Raw genomic sequence first — 18,982 nt, forward strand, 5'->3', positions numbered from 1 at the left:
TCTATACTTTCTTGTTTGCAGAGTTTCAAGTATTTAGAGGTGCAGGGAGCCATGCTGACAAGGACAGGTTAGAGATTTAAGGACAGTAATTTTAATGAGTTTCTGTAACTTTTGAGATTACTGGTAACACTGAGTTGTTTATTGATTTCCCAAAGAATATGAACTCACAGAAGGTCAAACTTGGAGTGTCCAGGACGATTTGTCAGCACTCATGGCTGGGGAGCACCTGTGGGTGGAGCTTGGGTGGCCACGCTACTGGCTGTTGCTCCAGCCCTGCCCCCTTTTCAGTGTATACATCCCAGCCTCACTGAATCACCGCTGGTGAGAGGGGAAGCTCCGCACCCACAAGCCAGCAAGGACTAACACACCCTGCTGAACAGAAGCAGAGAGAATTCACAGAAGAAAAGTGGCCATGGACCTGATCCCAAGCTTTTCCATGGAAACCTGGCTTCTCCTAGCTATCAGCCTGGTCCTCCTCTATCTGTGAGTAACTGTCCGGATTCATTGCCTCTGGAGCCCCAGACTTGGGTTGCTAATCAGCATCTGTTTTCTTTGTCTGCTTTGAGGATCAAAAGAGTTAACAAAGGGGAAGTTGTGTAAGTGTTGGGCACCTCAAACATGCTAGGAACAGGTAAGGGGTTATTATTGACCTCACCAGATCTGAAGAAGGAGTGTCTCCCTCACCCCAACTCCAATTGCTGTAGCCAGGAGGTAGAGTGACATTGCTTCCTCCTAGGGATGAGCTTCTGATTGACTACCAGCTGGGGTGTAGACTAATCAAGCTACATTCGGGAGAGGTAGAAAAATCACCAGGTCTGGCACTCTGGGGTCCTCACCCTCTTGCCAAGCTGTGGGAATGCTGGAGGCAGAGGGACTGGGTTAGATTTTTGTCTCATTATCTTGATGTCCTTGGTCTCTTTCTACTACAGGAAACATGTAGAAGGATTGGACCTTTGTCACTCAGGGGGTCCTGCTCCCCTCTCTCCACCACCAGCCATCATGTACACAAGGCACCTGGTGCACCCAGACTTCGAGGGGGGCTGGAGATGCCTCACTTTCTCTTCTGACTAGGCTCTTCCCTCTTTGCCCTTCTCCTAACTATCCCCTGGCCCTGTAATATGCAGAGCTCTTGAACTCTAAATGAGCATCTTTAGAGGTGAGGAGACTTGGCCAATTTCTTAAAATTTTATTCATTTCCCCTTTTCTTTCCAGTGTCTTGGAGGTTTAGCATCAGTATAAAGAATCTGTCCCCTGCGCCCATAAGAAATCTGCCAGCAGCCACAAAGACAGATCATGAAAGCCAATTTGAATTTTATTTTATTTTTAATTTTTAAAGGATTTTATTTATTTATTTCTCAGAGAAAATGAGAGAGAGAGAGAGAGCGAGTGCACAAATGGAGGAGTGGCAGGAGAGGGAGAAGCAGACTCCCCACTGAGCAGGGAGCCTGATGTGAAGCTTGATCCCTAGACCCTGGGATCATGACCTGAGCTGAAGGCAGATGCTTAACTGACTGAGCCACCCAGGTCCCTCCCCAATTTGGATTTTTTTTTAAATGATTTATTTATTTATTTGACAGAGATCACAAGTAGGCAGAGAGGCAGGCAGAGAGAGAGAGAGAGGGAAGCAGGCTCCCCGCAGAGCAGAGAGCCTGATGTGGGGCTTGATTCCAGGACTCTGGGATCATGACCTGAGCCGAAGGCAGAGGCTTTAACCCACTGAGCCACCCAGGAGCCCCTCCCCGATTTGGATTAAAAAAAAAAATTATTTTTTCAGTGTTCCAAGATTCATTGTTTATGCACCACACTCAGTGCTCCATGCAATCTGTGCCCTCTCTAATACCCACCACCTAGTTCCCCCAACCTTCCATCCCCCTCCCCTCCAAAACCCTCAGTTTATTTCTCAGAGTCCACAGTCTCTCATGCTTCGCCCTCCCTCAGATTTCCCCAATTCGCTTTTCCTTTCCTTCTTCTAATATCCTCCATGTTATTCCTTATGCTCCACAAGTAAGTGAAAGCATATGATAATTGACTTTCTCTCCTTGATTTATTTCATTGAACATCATCTCCTCTAGTCCTGTCTATGTTAATACAAAAGTTGGGTGTTCATTCTTTCTGATGGAGGCATAATACTCCATTTTATATGGACCATATCTTCTTTATCCATTCGTCTGTTAAAGGGCATCTTGGCTCTTTCCAGTTTGGTGACTGTGGCCATTGCAGCTATGAATATTGGGGTACAGATGGCCCTTCTTTTCACTACATCTGTATCTTTGGGGTAAATACCCAGCAGTGCAATTGCAGGGTCATAAGGTAGCTCTATTTTTGATTTCTTAAGGAATCTCCACACTGTTTTCCAAAGTGGCTGCACCAACTTTCATTCCCACCAACAGTGTAAGAGGGTTCCCCTTTCTCCACATCCTCTCCAACTTGTTTACTGTCTTATTGATTTTGGCCATTCTTTTTTTTTTTTTAAGATTTTATTTATTTATTTGACAGAGAGAGATCACAAGTAGGCAGAGAGGCAGGCAGAGAGAGAGGGGGAAGTAGGCTCCCTGCCGAGCAGAGAGCCTGATGTGGGCCTCAATCCCAGGACCCTGGGATCATGACCTGAGCTGAAGGCAGCAGCCTAACCCACTGAGTCACCCAGGCGTCCCTATTTTTAACTTTTTGAGGAAACTTCACACTGTTTTCCAAAATGGCTACACCAACTTACATTCCCACTAACAGTGTTAAGAGGATTCCCCTTTCTCCACATCCTCTCCAACACTTGTAGTTTCCTGTCTTGTTAATTTTTGCTGTTCTAACTGTATAAGGTGGTATCTCAATGTGGTTTTGATTTGTTTTTCCCTAATGGCTAATGATGTTGAACATTTTTTCATGTGTCTGTTAGCTATTTGTATGTCTTCTTTGGAGAAGTGTCTGTTCATGTCTTCTGCCCATTTTTTGACTTGATTATTTGTTTTTTGGGTGTTGAGTTTGAGAACTTCTTTATAGATTTTGGATACCAGCCCTTTGTAGTGTCATTTGCAAATATCTTCTCCCATTCCATGTGTTGCCTCTTTGTTTTATTGACTGTTTACTTTCCAGCAGGTTATTTTAACCTCTTAGCACAGGTGAGTAGTGATACTGTGAGCTGGTATTGATATGAGAGGCATCCAGGCAGGACTTTGGGGTGGAGTGGGAGAATATTCCTCCCTCAGAGCAGACCTCCGAGAGGTCTGCTCCTTGATCCTGATCCTACAGAAGGTTGTCACGGGACTGCAAGTCAGGGAACAGGACCACCATATAAGCCCCACTGTGTGAAGTCTGTCTGGCAGTGGGGCTGTCCCTGGATATAGTCACTATCATGCAATCAAAGCAGTAGACTTAGAGGACACGGGTGTAGCCACACGTCAGTAGCTGTAGACAGTGCCTTCTGCATGCCATGCAATGTAATGGCAATAAAAACGAATGGCACTATTGTCAGCCCCTTCCTTTTTACCACCAGCAGCATGGTGCTGTCAAGAAGAGGGAAACTGCTCCATGCAATCCGTGCCCTCTATAATCCCCACCACTGGGTGTGGTGAAAAAATAATGAATATTGTTATGCTGAAAATAAATAAATTAATTAAAAAATATTTACTTCTTTAATAACAAAAAAAAAAAAAAAGAAGAGGGAAACTGGAAAGAATCAGAAAAATTCACCCAGCCCACCCTCTGCCTTTTTATGGAGCCATGTGAGTTTAGAAACAGAAGCAGATATTTCCCCGGGTCCAGTGTTGCTGACACATTCACTCACATGCTTGGCTTCACTTGGGGGTTCATGGAGCCCATCAAATATTTAGAAAACAGGAATTGATTGTTGTGGTGGGGATGGCAAGGAAGGAACAGAGGTGGGACTAGCCAAGGCCACCCCCTGTTCTGGCAGTTGATACTCATGTGTCCTACTGTTCTGGAGTAAAGATCCAGACACTCAGCTGGGTCTTGGTAAGGCCCTCTTCTGGTCCCTTAATACATGTCCATTCACGAAATTTGTGGATTTATTTGACTATTTTATAACATAAGATTTGCTGGATTTGTACAGATTGTTTGGAAACTGTACTATCTTAAAGGCTACACTCCAGAGATGAGGAGACAAGGTCTTCATTCCATTCTATAGAACATTTTGTCATTACTTATTTTATATTGCATAACATGTATTCTGCTGTCAATTGGAGGTATCTAGACTTTGGAAGGCCCCCTGTCTGTTAGCTGAAAGACTTGTGGGGCATGTAACAATGTCTACCTAGCATCCTTTCCCACCATACTGTCCTCATTTGCCACTATGGGGTTAGCCTTGTAGGCTTAGCAAGTTATGATTAAAATGGTTACTGGAGCCTCTTTCCTCATCCTTTTTACTCTACTCTGCCATCTGTCAGCAACGCCTAAGTGGAAGGCTTGCAAGGATGCAGTTGTGGGTTTCCACACATGGCAAATGAAAGATGATTAAAGGCAGGCCTTACTTAGGGAACACCATCCATAATCGGTTTCTAAGAGAGCTGATGCACAGAGTTGGTAAACTAACTGCTTTGTGAGTGACCATCTTGAAAAAAAAAAGAGTGTATTTGGTAGTGTGCTGAGCAGATGAGTATCTCAGGTTGGAGGATCAGATGACATGAGGGGAAGAATGGTATGGACATGGATTGTTTCCTTACTGATTCTTTTATATGGTATCATTTAGGGCACATATGGATCAGTCCTCCTTCTCTGCAGCTCAAGAGAATCAGAGTGCCTAACAACAGAATAGGACCGTGCTGAAAGCATCTCACTTTTCAATGAGGCCAGTGGAGCCTGGGACACAGTTTTCATTGTATATCAATGAGAATACTGTCTTGCTCAAACCCTCCTTATGAAGATAGATCTAAGAAGGACCACTTCCCACAAAAAACAGGGTTCATAAGGAAGGAAAAACACAAAAGTCTCCAAGCAAACTGTATGAACATTATCATTCTAAGTTCTCAGTAACCCTCAGCTCTTAAGTGGATGCAATTAAATAAAATCTCCTCATCAGAAGAGAGAAGCAGTCTTTCCTCTTTCCATCTAGAATGAGAATCTCCCAAATCATAGAAGAGTCATTTACTGAATAAGCATGAGTGAATTTCCTGGAAGAAATAAGCATGAACCTTCCAGGAGTTCTCAAGTATGGAAACACTTACCTAGTCTTCACTTTAGGGTTAGAACTGTGAAGATTTCAGCTACTCTTAGCTAATCATCCTTACTTTTTGTGAGGCCTAGTGGAGGTGGAAAAGCAGATGATGAGTGAATATAATTATTGCCATTGGAATTGCTGTTATTATTTCTTGCCTGTATGTTACCTCTCCCCTTACCTGTTCGTTTTGTGTCAGTGACTGACCAGCCCCAGCACTTATTACATCATCCCTGTGACCTGGCCTTTTCTTTCACTTCATAGATATGGGACCTCCACACATGGACTTTTTAAGAAGCTGGGAATTCCTGGGCCAAAACCTCTGCCTTTTGTGGGAACTGCTCTGGCCTACCGTAAGGTGAGTGTTTTTGAGCTCCCTCTTCTGCTTCTTATGGTTGCAAATCCCAGTTTAGTTTCATTGTAAAAATGCTCCTCCCCAAGAGAAGTGCTTAGGTTTCAGACTTTCCAGAAGTGGTGTCATAGGCTCCACCCAACACATGGACAGGTCTACCCCAGGGCTCTATTCTCTGGAGTCTCAGAGTTTGCCTCAGTGGGCAGCCCAGCTGTCTAGCTGCTTCAACTCAGGCTTACTGTTCTAGCTTGTGAGCATTGAGAAGAAGCTTTTATTTCCTGCAGGTGCAGATTCCTGGGAAGGTACCACCATACTTGGTATGAGGAGAAATTATGAAGGGGGTCCATGCTAGTGGTGCATTAAGCTGTGTATGCTAGAGTTAGACTTTTCTGTTTATCGTACAAGCTCTGGACAACATTTTGTTTTGCTGAATAGCTCTGGAACTTCATTTTATTGGGTAGCCCAAATTCACCTTTGGGCATGTGCACACACTTGAACCGTCTCGAGAATTGCCAGCCCCCAGAGTTATTTCCAAGCTCTAACTCACCCATTGCTAATGGTGACATCTCTGGGGATTTGAGAGGTTGACCCAGAGCTCTCTGCTTTACTTTTCTACCTTCATTGTGAGCCCCTTCTGGGTGAGTTGAGCAGAGAGGGAGGGTGGTGCTTGTCTACTGACTTCAGATTTTAACATTTGATTGAGTTGTGTGTATGCCTGTGTTGTTTTCACACAAACATAGACTGTTCATACAAAATCACTAGAAAAGAGATGCTCTGAAAAAATTACTAAGAAATTATTGTAGTGAATGAGGTATACTAACAGATACACAGACTGATGTTGGTGGAGCCATTGTGACTCATCTAGCTTCTATGCCTTGTCCAAGGCCTGGCCTCTTAACAGAAGATTAGGAGCTCACATCTTAGGGTGAGCTGGCAGTCTCATGTGCAGGCTGCTCTCTACTGTGGGGTTCCTTTCCCCCAGGCCTGAGGCTTGTTTCTCAGATTCCACTTCTCCCCACTGAGACCCTTAGTGCCCAATTATCATCTAATAAGTTCCCGGATTTTTTCTCTCCAAAAAAAGCAGTAATTCCTTTCTACTTTTCTCAGATCAACTCCTTAGTACCAGCATCCCAAGATCCACATTTCTGGGACCCTGTTTTGCATGATTAGAACATCAAAATCACAGCTGAAACTTAGGGACAGGAAGTTTTATTGTTTTTTCTTAAGTGACAAAACTGAAAACTCCTATCAAGTGTTCTAATTTGTTCTCCCCCTTGTGGAGTGGTGGCCTGGTCCCCCCTTTCTGTGTGGAGCTGGATGAGTGAAAGGTGAAGCTGCCTTATCATTCATTCACTCATCTCTCACTTTCTCACTCAACCAACATGTTTAGAGTTACGTAAATTTGCTAGATGAAAAGAGGTCACTGGTGTCTTAATTTCCTAAATCCTTTGGAATTTTAGTTGTGCCCTTGAGGTTAATGAACAGGATGCTGACTGGGGGTTCAGTGTGTGCAGGACTCAGCTCTTACTACCTCAGCTCCACATGGCCCTGAGGTAGTAATTCAGAGGGTTCTGAGATTTAGCGACAACACATGCACAAGCCAAACATGCCAGAAATACAGAGGTTCTGTAGCCTTGACAGACAAGGTGAGTTGTTCAGTGTCTGCAACACTTGGAGGGGATTCAGGAGGTACTTGAATTTCTCCATTTCAATATCTTCTTGTTTTCTCTCTTTTCCAGTAAGACACCTGTGAATAAGAGCTTCCCTCTCACTACCAGTGAGAGGTAGTAAGATGCATTTCATGTGGTCTGGGTCATTTTTGTCCCTATTAGAGGTAGGACTCAGTACATTTAGTTTAGTAATATGTTTCATTTCTTCTTGCAGGGTGTTTCTGTTTTTGACACGGAATGTTTTAGAAAGTATGGAAGAATGTGGGGGTGAGTATTCTGGAAACTTCCTTTGGATAGGCTCATTATGATGAAGGCCTCATGGTGTTAACAGTCTCAGTCAAGAGCCCTTTGGGATAAAGCCTGATGTAGTAAAGCTTCTGGAACCTCTGATTCCTGGGATCTCATGTATCACCAGGTGTGCAGGTCTAAGTATGAATTGGGTCTGGAGAGGTATACATGTTGCTGGGCTGCTCACAGCCAGTGTTGTACCCCTCCTTACCTCCTTATCTTCTCTGGTCACATCCTCAGAAGCCGTAGGACTCTGTTGAGTTGCTTTGGCCCATAAGCAATATGGTGGCATAGAAAGAACCCAGATCTCTGGATAACCAGTGGTTCAGCTCCACTGCCCCTTCCCACATTCAGTCCTGGTCAGCTCTGGATGGAGCCAGTCTTATATCGTGGGCTTCAGTACTGCTCTTAGTACATGGTTCTCATGGTTGACTGTGGATAAGAACCACCTGGGAGAGCTTGTTAAAAATGCAGATTCTTTAGCCCCATCCCCCAGGAACACTGAATCTGAATCTGGAGGATGTGGGGTGGGTCCCAGGAATCTCAACTGAACTAACTAGTAGTGGAAGCAATATTAAGGCCATGTGAGATCAAGAATATATATATAGTAAAACAAAAGCACTGTCCTTTGTCCACCCTGGTGTTTTTGAACAAATAGGATGGGACAAGGGGAATCATCCAAGAAATATGATCAGGCTGCTGGAAGAGCAGACTTGAGTGCCACCTCATTAACTTCTATCACTGCTTCAATGCTAAGTGTACATGACTCCCACTGAAAGCTTTTGCATTTTAGAATACTTTCTGGAGATGGGTAGCATTTCATGTCATCCATTTTTTATTTTATTTATTTATTTATTTTCATGTCATCCATTTTTAGATGTGATTGCAGAATCATTTGATATTTCTCTGTAATTCAAAAAATTAGGACCTTTGGGAAATCTTTCATTTTGTTCTAGTAAATGCAAGTGATTTATTATGGAAAACAAGATGCTAAATGGTGATGTAATTAAGCTTAAAGTAAACCTCATGCTGGTGACAGATTCTCATTAACAGGCCATACTGATAGTCATGAGGTCAGGCTGATAAGGATGGATCACACATGAAGAGTCAGCTTTGTATGAGATATGTGCAAAAGTGGGCATGCTTTGCTGCCTAGGAATGTCACCCATATGAAGCCCAAGAAACTCAATTTGGGACCCACATATAAGATTAAATATGTATAATTGAAAATATGTCTAAATGAATTATACATGTTTCTCTGTATGTCTTTATTCTCTCTCTCTCTCTCTTTATTTTTGTTTCAAATTTTCTGACCTAATGCTATCAAGGACCTCTATAATATTTAAAATAATATTTCTTTTAGAGTATAACTAGGAAATTTATTTTAGTAACTAGGACAAAGAAATAATTGATAATTTTGCCATCACTTTTTAAACATTCCCAGTCTTTTTATTTATATATTTCTGATCATTGTGTCTATAATTTTTATCTGATATTCTCTCCTATGCATTTCATGTGTTTGATATATCTTCAGAATTATAATTTGTAGTGACTGGGTGGGCAGACTCTCCATTATTGTTTTGTTCTTAGATAAGGTACTTGCCTTCAGTTATTTACCAACCTAAGTTCCATTTTTTTGGTAATTTTATTTTATGATTTTTTTTTAGTATTCCAAGATTCATTGTTTATGCACCACACCCAGTACTCCATGCCATATGTGCCCTCCTTACTACCCACCACCAGGCTCACCCAATCCCCCACCTTCCTCCCTTCCAAAACCCGGTTTGTTTCTCAGAGTCCTCAGTCTCTCTTTTTTTTTCAATTTATTTATTTTCAGAAAAACATTATTCATTATTTTTTCACCACACCCAGTGCTCCATGCAAGCCGTGCCCTCTATAATACCCACCACCTTGTACCCCAACCTCCCACCCCCCCACCACTTCAAACCCCTCAGATTGTTTTTCAGAGTCCATAGTCTCTCATGGTTCACCTCCCCTTCCAATTTACCCAAATTCCCTTCTCCTCTCTAACGCCCCTTGTCCTCCATGCTATTTGTTATGCTCCACAAATAAGTGAAACCATATGATAATTGACTCTCTCTGCTTGACTTATTTCACTCTGCATAATGTCTCTTATGCTTCATCTCCCCCTCCCGATTTCCCCCAACTATACTTCTCCTCTCCATCTCCCGGTGTCCTCCATGTTATTCCTTATGCTCCACAAGTAAGTGAAACCATATGATAATTGACTCTCTCTGCTTGACTTATTTCACTCAGCATAATCTCCTCCATTTCCATCCATGTTGATACAAAAGTTGGGTATTCATCTTTTCTGATGGAGGTGTAATACTCCATTGTATATATGGACCATATCTTCTTGATCCATTCATCTGTTGAAGGGCATCTTGGCTCTTTCCAGTTTGGTGACTGTGGCCATTGCTGCTATGAACATTGGGGGTACAGATGGCCCTTCTTTTTCCTATACCTGTATCTTTGGGGTAAATCCCCAGGAGTGCAATTGCAGGGTCATAAGGTAGCTCTATTTTTAATTTCTTTTTTTTTTTTTTTTTTAAAGATTTTATTTATTTATTTGAGAGAGAGAGACAGTGAGAGAGCATGAGCGAGGAGAAGGTCAGAGAGCGAAGCAGACTCCCCATGGAGCTGGGAGCCTGATGTGGGACTCGATCCGGGGACTCCAGGATCACGCCCTGAGCCGGAGGCAGTCGTCCAACCAACTGCACCACCCAGGCGTCCCTCTATTTTTAATTTCTTAAGGAATCTCCACACTGTTTTCCAAAGTGGCTGCACCAACTTGCATTCACACCAACAGTGTAAGAGGGTACCCCTTTCTCCACATCCTCACCAACACTTGTTGTTTACTCTCTTGTTGATTTTGGCCATTCTAATTGGTATAAGGTGGTATTTCAGTGTGGTTTCGATGTGAATCTCCCTGATGGCTAATGATGATGGACATTTTTCACGTGTCTGATAGCCATTTGTATGTCTTTGGAGAAGTGTCTGTTCATGTCTTCTGCCCATTTTTTTGATGTGATTATCTGTTTTTTGTGTGTTGAGTTTGAGGTGTTCTTTATAGATTTTGGATAATAGCTCTTTATCTGTAGTGTCATTTGTGAATATCTTCTCCCATTCCATGGGTTGCCTCTTTGTTTTGTTGACTGTTTCCTTTGCTGTGCAGAAGCTTTTGATCTTGATGAAGTCCCAAAAGTTCATTTTTGCTTTTGTTTCCTTTGCCTTTGGACACATGTCTTGAAAGAAGTTGCTATGGCCAATGTTGAAAAGGCTACTGCCTATGTTCTCCTCTAGGATTCTGATGGATTCCTGTCTCCTGTTGAGGTCTTTTACCCATTTCGAGTTTATCTTTGTGTATGGTGTAAGAGAATGGTCAAGTTTCATTCTTCTATACATAGCTGTCCAATTTTTCCAGCACCATTTATTGAAGAGACTGTCTTTTTTCCACTGGATATTTTTTCCTGTTTTGTCAAAGATTATTTGACCCTAGAGTTGTGGGTCCATATCTGGGCTCTCTGCTCTTTTCCACTTGTCTATGTGTCTGTTTTTGTGCCAGCACCATGCTGTCTTGGTGATCACAGCTTTGTAGTAAAGCTTGAAATCAGGTAACATGATGCCCCCAGTTTTGTTTTTCTTTTTCAGCATTTCCTTAACAATTTGGGGTCTTCTGGTTCCATACAAATTTTAAGATTGTTTGTCCCAGCTTTTTGAAAAATGCTGGTGGAATTTTGATCAGGTAGGCATTGAAAGTATAGATTGCTCTAGGCAGTATAGACATTTTAACAAAGTTTTTTCTTTGGATCCACCAGTATGGAATGCTTTTCCATCTTTTTGTGTCTTCTTCAATTTCTTTCATGAATGTTCTGTAGCTCCTCCAGTACAGATCCTTTACCTCTTTGGTTAAGTTTATTCCTGGGTTATCTTATGGTTCTTGGTGCTGTAGTAAATGGAATTGATTCTCTAATTTCCCTTTCTATATTTTCATTGTTAGTGTATAAGAAGGCAACTGGTTTCTGCACACTGATTTTGTATCCTGCCATATTACTGAATTGCTGTATGAGTTCTAGTAGTTTGAGGGTGGAGTCTTTTGGGTTTTCCATATAAAATATAATGACATCTGCAAGGAGAGAGAGTTTGATTTCTTCTTTGCCAATTTGAATACCTTTTTTTTTCAATTTATTTATTTTCAGAAAAACATTATTCATTATTTCTTCACCACACCTGTGCTCCATGCAAGCCGTGCCCTCTATAATACCCACCACCTGGTACCGCAACCTACCACCCCCCACCACTTCAAACCCCTCAGATTGTTTTTCAGAGTCCATAGTCTCTCATGGTTCACCACCCCTTCCAATTTCTCTCAACTCCCTTCTCCTCTCCATCTCCCTTTGTCCTCCATGCTTTTTGTTATGCTCCACAAATAAGTGAAACCATATGATAATTGACTCTCTCTGCTTGACTTATTTCACTCAGCATAATCTCTTCCATTCCTGTCCATGTTGCTGTTGCTACACTTCTAGTACTATGCTAACCTAACTTCCTTTTTGATAATATACATAAATTGTTTGCAATGTTTGAAATACTTCTAAAATAGTTGATGGATTTTAAACATATAAAAATTATGGAAAGTGACTAGGAAATACCCATGTACACATCTAAACTTAATAACTATTGTAATCGTATTTCTAACCATGATCTCAGAGAATGGATTAGGTACCATCGGGATAAAAGTCTGGACTTCCAGGCATGGCTGCAGCTGTAAAAATTGTCATGTTAAGTGTGATCAGGTCTATTTTCCCCCCACACAGGTTTTATGATGGGCGACAGCCTGTGTTGGCTATCACGGATCCGGACCTGATCAAAACAGTACTAGTGAAAGAATGTTACTCTGTCTTCACAAACCGGCGGGTAAGCATGGATTTATTTTAAATTTACATATTTATTTATTTATAAAACATTTTTTTTAAAATAAAAAGAGATTCACAGAAAGTTGTAACAGGAGGTCCCGTGTCATGTAACCTTCAAGCTGTTTCCTCTAAGGTAATATCTTGCTTAATTATAATACAGTGTCCAAGCGGAGTTTGACATTGGTTCTAGTCACAGAACTTAGATTTCAACCTTTTAAAAGAAGATTTTAATTTATTTATTTGACAGAGAGACAGTGAGAGACAGAACACTAACAGGGGGAGTGGGAGAGGGAGAAGCAGGCTTCCCACCAAGCAAGGAGCCCAATGCAGGACTTAATCCCAGGACCCTGGGACCATGACCTGAGCCAAAGGCAGACACTTAATGACTGAGCCACCCAGGCGCCCCCAGATTTCAACAGTTTTATATGCACTTGTGTGTGTGGGTGTGGGTGTGTTGTTCTCTGAATGTTTATCATACATGTAGATTTGTGTAACCCAATGATGTTATGGAGCTGTTCCATTACCAAAAAGTCTCCTTAGTATTCTTTTATAGACATGGTGTGTAGTTTCTCTCTTCCTTGTCTCAGGATCTTCAGCAGAGCAAGCTTTTTTTTTTTATTTTGATAAGGCCAGGTTATCCTTTTATCCTTTTATGGATTGTGACTTTGGCATCAAGTTTGAAAAATCTTTACCTAACCCTAAATCCTAAGGATTTTCTCCGAGTAGTTATTTTTTTGTTTTACATTTAAGTAGTTATAATGTATATCTTACATAGTTATAACTTTGACATTTAAGTCTGTGATCCATTTTGTGTTAATTTTAAGTGTTAATTGTGAGGTCTGAAGTTTAAGTGAAAGATCTTCATGTTTGGCCTATGGATGTCTAATTGCTCTAGCACCATTTGTGAAAATACTGTACTTCCTCCATTGAATGGCTTTTGTACCAGTATCAAAATTGAGTCAATTATCATATGGTTTCACTTATTTGTGGAGCATAACAAATAGCATGGAGGACAAGGGGCGTTAGAGAGGAGAAGGGAATTTGGGTAAATTGGAAGGGGAGGTGAACCATGAGAGACTATGGACTCTGAAAAACAATCTGAGGGGTTTGAAGTGGCGGGGGGGTGGGAGATTGGGGTACCAGGTCGTGGGTATTATAGAGGGCATGGCTTGCATGGAGCACTGGGTGTGGTGAAAAAATAATGAATACTGTTTTTCTGAAAATAAATAAATTGGAAAAAAAGTTGAGGAAAACAAAAAAAATAATGAATACTGTTTTTCTGAAAATAAATAAATTGGAAAAAAAGTTGAGGAAAACAAAAAAAATAATGAATACTGTTTTTCTGCAAATAAATAAATTGAAAAAAAATTTAAAAAAATTAAAAAAAAACTCTAAAAAAATTGAGCTGGGCGTGTGTGTGTGTGTCTATTTCTCATTCTCTGTTCTGTTCATTGATCTCTGTGTCTCTCTCTCCATCAATGCTAATCTTGATTACTGTGGCCATACAGTAAGTCAGCATCATGAACAATGATGTCTCCCATTTTATTTTTTTGTTGAAATTGTTTTAGGTATTTTAACTCCTTTGCCTTTCCATACAAATTTAGAATTAGCTTATCTATGTTTACATAATATTTGTGAGGATTTTTAAAGACATGATTTAAACCTATCCATCAGTATGCAGAAAATCTCTATCTTTACCAAGTCACATCTTTTAGTGTATGAATGCAATATGTGTTTATTTAGGTTTTCTCTGATTTTTTTCACCCACATTTAGTTCTCAGCACTGGAAAACCGTTTATGTTTTGTTAAATATACATCTAAAGTATTTCACCTTCTTTGTGTGATTATAATTGTTATGGTGTTTTTAATGTGTTTTGACATATTCTTATTATATAGAAATGTGGTTGATTTTTGGTGTTGATCTTATATCCTGTAACCTAGCTTAGCTCATTTATTAGATGCAGAAGTGTTCTTTTTATGTTCCTCAAGATTTTCTACATTGACAATTACAGAACCTGAAATAGGGATGTTCCTATTTTTATCTTTCCAATCTTACGACTTTATTTCTTTGTTTTATATTATTGCACTAGCTAGGATTTCTAGTAAGTTGTTAAATAAGAGTGGTGAGAGTACACTTTTTGTCTTGTTCCTGATGTTAGGGGCAAGCATTCAGTCTTTCACCATTTAAATATTTATACATACATTTTTTATAATGAAAACTGTATATATTTAAGTGTGATGTTTTGATTTATGTATACATTGTGAAGTGATTATGACAAATGAATTAACATATCTATCCTCTCCCAGAGTTTCTTTGTGTATGTGTGTGTGTTTGTGTTAAGAACAATGAATGCGTGGAGCACTGGGTGTGGTGCAAAAAACAATACTGTTACGCTGAAAAGAAATAAAAAAAAACAATGAATTATAGAACACTACATCAAAAACTAATGAAGTACTGTATGGTGACTAACATAATGTAAAAAAAAAAGAATATGTAAGATCTACTTTTAAAGCAAATTTCAAATGTATAGTATAGTATTAATAATTATAATCACCATAAGTATATTCAGTCTCTAGAACTTTTTCATCTCATTAACAAAAGTTTGTACCATTTGATTTCTATCTTTCTTTTGCTCCTGATAACTACCATTCCACTATTTGTTTACTGTGCTTGACTTTATTTTTCTAGATTCCACTTATAATTGAGATCCTGCAAATCCTGTCCTTCTGTATCTGGTTTAGTGCCCTTAGCATGTTGTCCCTGTTGTCCAGGTTCATCCATGCTTGGAAATGGCAGGATTTCCTTCCTTTTTAAGGCCAAGTAATATTTTATTGTCTTTATCCATTCATCATTCCCTTTACATTTAAAGTAATTATTGATAAGGATTTACTATTGTCATTTGTTAGTCCTGGTGTTTCATAGATCAATTATTCCTGGTACATATCTTTCTTTTTTAATTTCACATTTTTTTTTACAGTGGTATGCTTTGATTTTTTTCCCTCTTTTTCTTTTCTTTATCTGCTCTATGTTTTTGTTTTGCAGTTACCAGGAGGTTTACATAAAATATCTTCTAGATATAGTAGTCTGTTTTAAGTGGATAAGAATTTAACGTGTTTATTTCCAAACTCAATGCTTTTATTCCTCCCCCACCAATTTTGTGTTTTTGACGTCACAATTTACATATCTTATATTGTGTATTTAACAAATTCTTTTAACTGTAGTTTTAAAAATTATTTGTGTTTTAAACTTTCACTAGAGTTATAAGTAATTTGTATATCACCAGTATAATACCACTGTATTCTGAATTTATGTATTTATATGTACCAGAGAGATTTATACTTTCATGTGATTTCATGTTACTACTAGCTGCCCTTTTGTTTTTCAGCTTGAAGGACTCCCTTTAGTATTTCTTGTAAGGCAGGCTTAGTGGTAATGAATTCTGTCCACTTTTGTTTGTCTGGAAATGTCTTTATCTCTCTCACATTTCTGAAAGTCTTGTTTCTCTGGGTAAGGTATTCTTAGTTGGGATTTTTTTCAGCATTTCAAATAAATCATCCACTGTTTTCTGCTTTTCATGATTTCCACTGGGGATTCCACTGATAGCCCCATGGTGTTCCCTTGTATGTGATGAGCTTCTTTTCTCTTGCTGCTTTCAAGACTTTTTCTTTGGGTTTAATTTTTGACAGTTTTATTATAATGTCTCTTGGAGAAGTTTTTTTCCAGATTCAGTCTTATTGGGGACTTTAAGCCTCATGACTCAAGATTTCCATATATTTTCCTAGGTTTGAGAAATTTTCAGGCATTGTTTCTTTTAGTAAGATTTCTCTACTAGGGAAAATCCCTACTGGGACTCCCATAATATGAATGTTGTTTCACTTGTTGGTGTCCTGTAAGTCCTGTAGGCTTTTCCCCCAATTCTTTTCATTTTTGTTCCCCACTCTGACTGGATAATTTAAAATAATCCAGGAGGGCATGGTTGGTTCATGCATTTGGGAGCCACACCTTGAGCGACTGCATGATCCTTGACAACAAGAGCAGAGGAGGGTTCTTTGTGGCTGCGGTAGCAGTTGGGGTCTTCAGCATCACCCCCAGATCCAGCGCTAGGAGACTGGGGAAGGAGAATGGTGACCAGAGTTGGTGCTATGCACACACTCATCTGGAGGGCTGAAAGCAGGCTCATGCCCTAAACAGAGCTAGTGCCAGTGGGGGTTGTACCAACTGTGGGCACACAGGTAGCTTTGAGTTCCTGAGCAGTCTGTGTGCACTCACGTGGCTTCAGGGCTAGCCAGTACGGCATGCACAGCAGTGGGGCTTGTAACTAGAGGTCAGGCTGGCAGTGTGTAGGTGTGCATTTTCAGGGTTTAGCTGTGATCTCAAGTGTCAGTGCAGTCCAGTGACAGGAGTCAGGCCTGGTCTCAGGCCCAGAAACTGCTGGAGCTTGGGCTGTTGTTGTCCATATGCCCCATCGTAAAGGCGAAGACTGGCTGGTGGAATAGATTTGGAGGTCACAGTGTTGGTGGTGGCACTGGCTGAGGCAACTCGTGTGAGTGCAGATGGGACATAGCAGGACTCTGGAACCTTGAGTCTGCAAGTGTGAAAAACTCTGGGACTATCAGCAGCAAAATCTTAGAGGGTGGTGCTGGGCCAACTGTTCATCTCAGCAACAAAGCGTTCTGGAGAACTTCTGCAGAGCAGGACACAGAGAAGCATGGTCACTCCTTCCACTTAATGGATACTGGTAGTTCTGCCCTTCTTTGTTCCTAGCTATATCTAGCTGTGTCATCCATGCCAGTCTCTGGGAGGTTTGAAACCAAAACAGGTCATTTGTGCATGCCCTGCAGGGCTGGGGCTAATGGTCGCTCACCCTTCTGCTGTTCCCCAGAAAGGGGAACTATCTCAGGTTAGAGAGAGTTCTCTTGGTGCTGAGCAGTGCTGGCCTGGGTCATGGGGTGATGCAGGCAAAATAAAACTCTTCTCCCTACTTTTCTTGTACAGTTATTCTCAGGAGTTTTGCCCCACTGTGTTGTTGAAGCTTCTTAAATGGACTCCTAAGCCCTGGAGCCATTTTTGTTTCTGGATAGCTGTCTGATTGTTGTTATTTGTGGGATGACAGAGGCTGAAGTGTCCTATTTCATCATCTTAGTGATATAACATCAGTTTGTCCTCACTGAGGTGATGTTAGCTGTAAGGTTTTTAGATGCTTGTTATTAAGTTGAGGAACTTTCTGTTTTTTCTTAGTTTGTGAATTTTTATCATGAAATGGTGTTAGAAGTATCCATTTTATTTTTATTTTATTTTCATTAAAAAATTTAAAATTAAGATCCAATTAATTAACATATACTGTAGTATTAGTTTCAGAGGTAGAATTCAGTAATTCATCAGTTGCATACAACACCTAGTGCTCTTTACTTCATTACTTAATGCCCATGATGTAGTTACCCCATCCCCTAACCCCCCTCCCCACCAGCAACTTTGTCTGTTCCCTATAGTTAAAGAGTGTCTTATGGTTTGCCTCCTCTGTTTTTATCTTATTGTATTTTTCCTTCCCTTCTATGTTCATCTGTTTTGTTTCTTAAATTCCACATATGAGTGAAATCACATTATTGGCTTTCTCTGATTAACTTATTTCCCTTAGCATAATGCCCTCTAGTTCCATCTATGTTGTTGCAAATGGCACAATATTATTCCTTTTGATGGCTAAATAATATTCCATGTATATGATATAGATACACACACACACACACACACACACCCCATGTCTTCATTATCCACTCCACTGTCAATGGACATCTGGGCTCTTTCTGTATTTTGGCAATTGTGCACATTGCTGCTATAATCATTGGGGTGCATGTGTTCCTTCAAATCTATGTTTGACCTATGTTTGTATCCTTCTGATAAATACTTAGTAGTCCAGTTGCAGGGTCATAGGATAGCTCTATTTTTAAGTTTTTGAGGAATCTCCATACTGTTTTCCAGAGTGGTGCACCAGTCTGCATTTTTACCAATAGTGTAAGAGTGTTCCCTTTCTCTGTATCCTTGCCAACACTTGTTGTTCCCTGAGTTGTTAACTTTAGCCATGGAGATATCTATTTTAAAACAAAATATAATTTTATAAAATAGAAGAAATATTCAAACTGGTTGGCTTGCTAGATCAATCCCAAGATGAGAAATAGAGCCATTTCTCTCTTTTTCCTTATGTTTGTTTGGGGAAAATACAGGGGGAAGAGATTTCCATGTTACTATACCCATTTCTTCACAAAATCAAACAGATTCCTAATCTTTTTAGTGTTAACTACAATGCTTTTTAAAAAAATTTAAATCACCATATAAAGACATTCAGTTTTTGAGTTTCATATGCTGTGGATATATGAAAAAGGTAGAACTGGTCTGAGGCAACATACAGTTTGCCAGGCTATTTGGCTGCCTTCCACCAATCCAATCTACTCTGCACAGTTTAAGAAAATGTACTAGGTGGTAATCCTGTGTATTCCCCTGGAGGAGCAGTTTCCCTGACAAATTCTCTCATACGACATATACACTGAAATGAAGATAGAATATAAAGGCTGGAAA

General features: G+C 40.3%; 1 protein-coding gene across 1 annotated transcript in view; it reads left to right on the top strand.

Annotated features, from left to right (window-relative positions):
* The first annotated feature begins 301 nt into the window (after positions 1–301).
* Positions 302–18,982, top strand: part of LOC122895359 (cytochrome P450 3A12) — a 57,817-nt gene continuing 39,136 nt past the window's right edge. Inside the window, exons 1-4 of the mRNA XM_044232710.1 lie at positions 302–483; positions 5,429–5,522; positions 7,401–7,453; positions 12,313–12,412. Of these exons, the coding sequence (XP_044088645.1) occupies positions 413–483; positions 5,429–5,522; positions 7,401–7,453; positions 12,313–12,412 (318 nt within the window). The 5' untranslated portion in view covers positions 302–412. The remainder of the gene's footprint in view (positions 484–5,428; positions 5,523–7,400; positions 7,454–12,312; positions 12,413–18,982) is intronic.

This window comes from Neovison vison, chromosome 14 (genome assembly GCF_020171115.1).
Source record: "Neovison vison isolate M4711 chromosome 14, ASM_NN_V1, whole genome shotgun sequence".
NCBI classification, from domain to species: Eukaryota; Metazoa; Chordata; class Mammalia; order Carnivora; family Mustelidae; genus Neogale; species Neogale vison.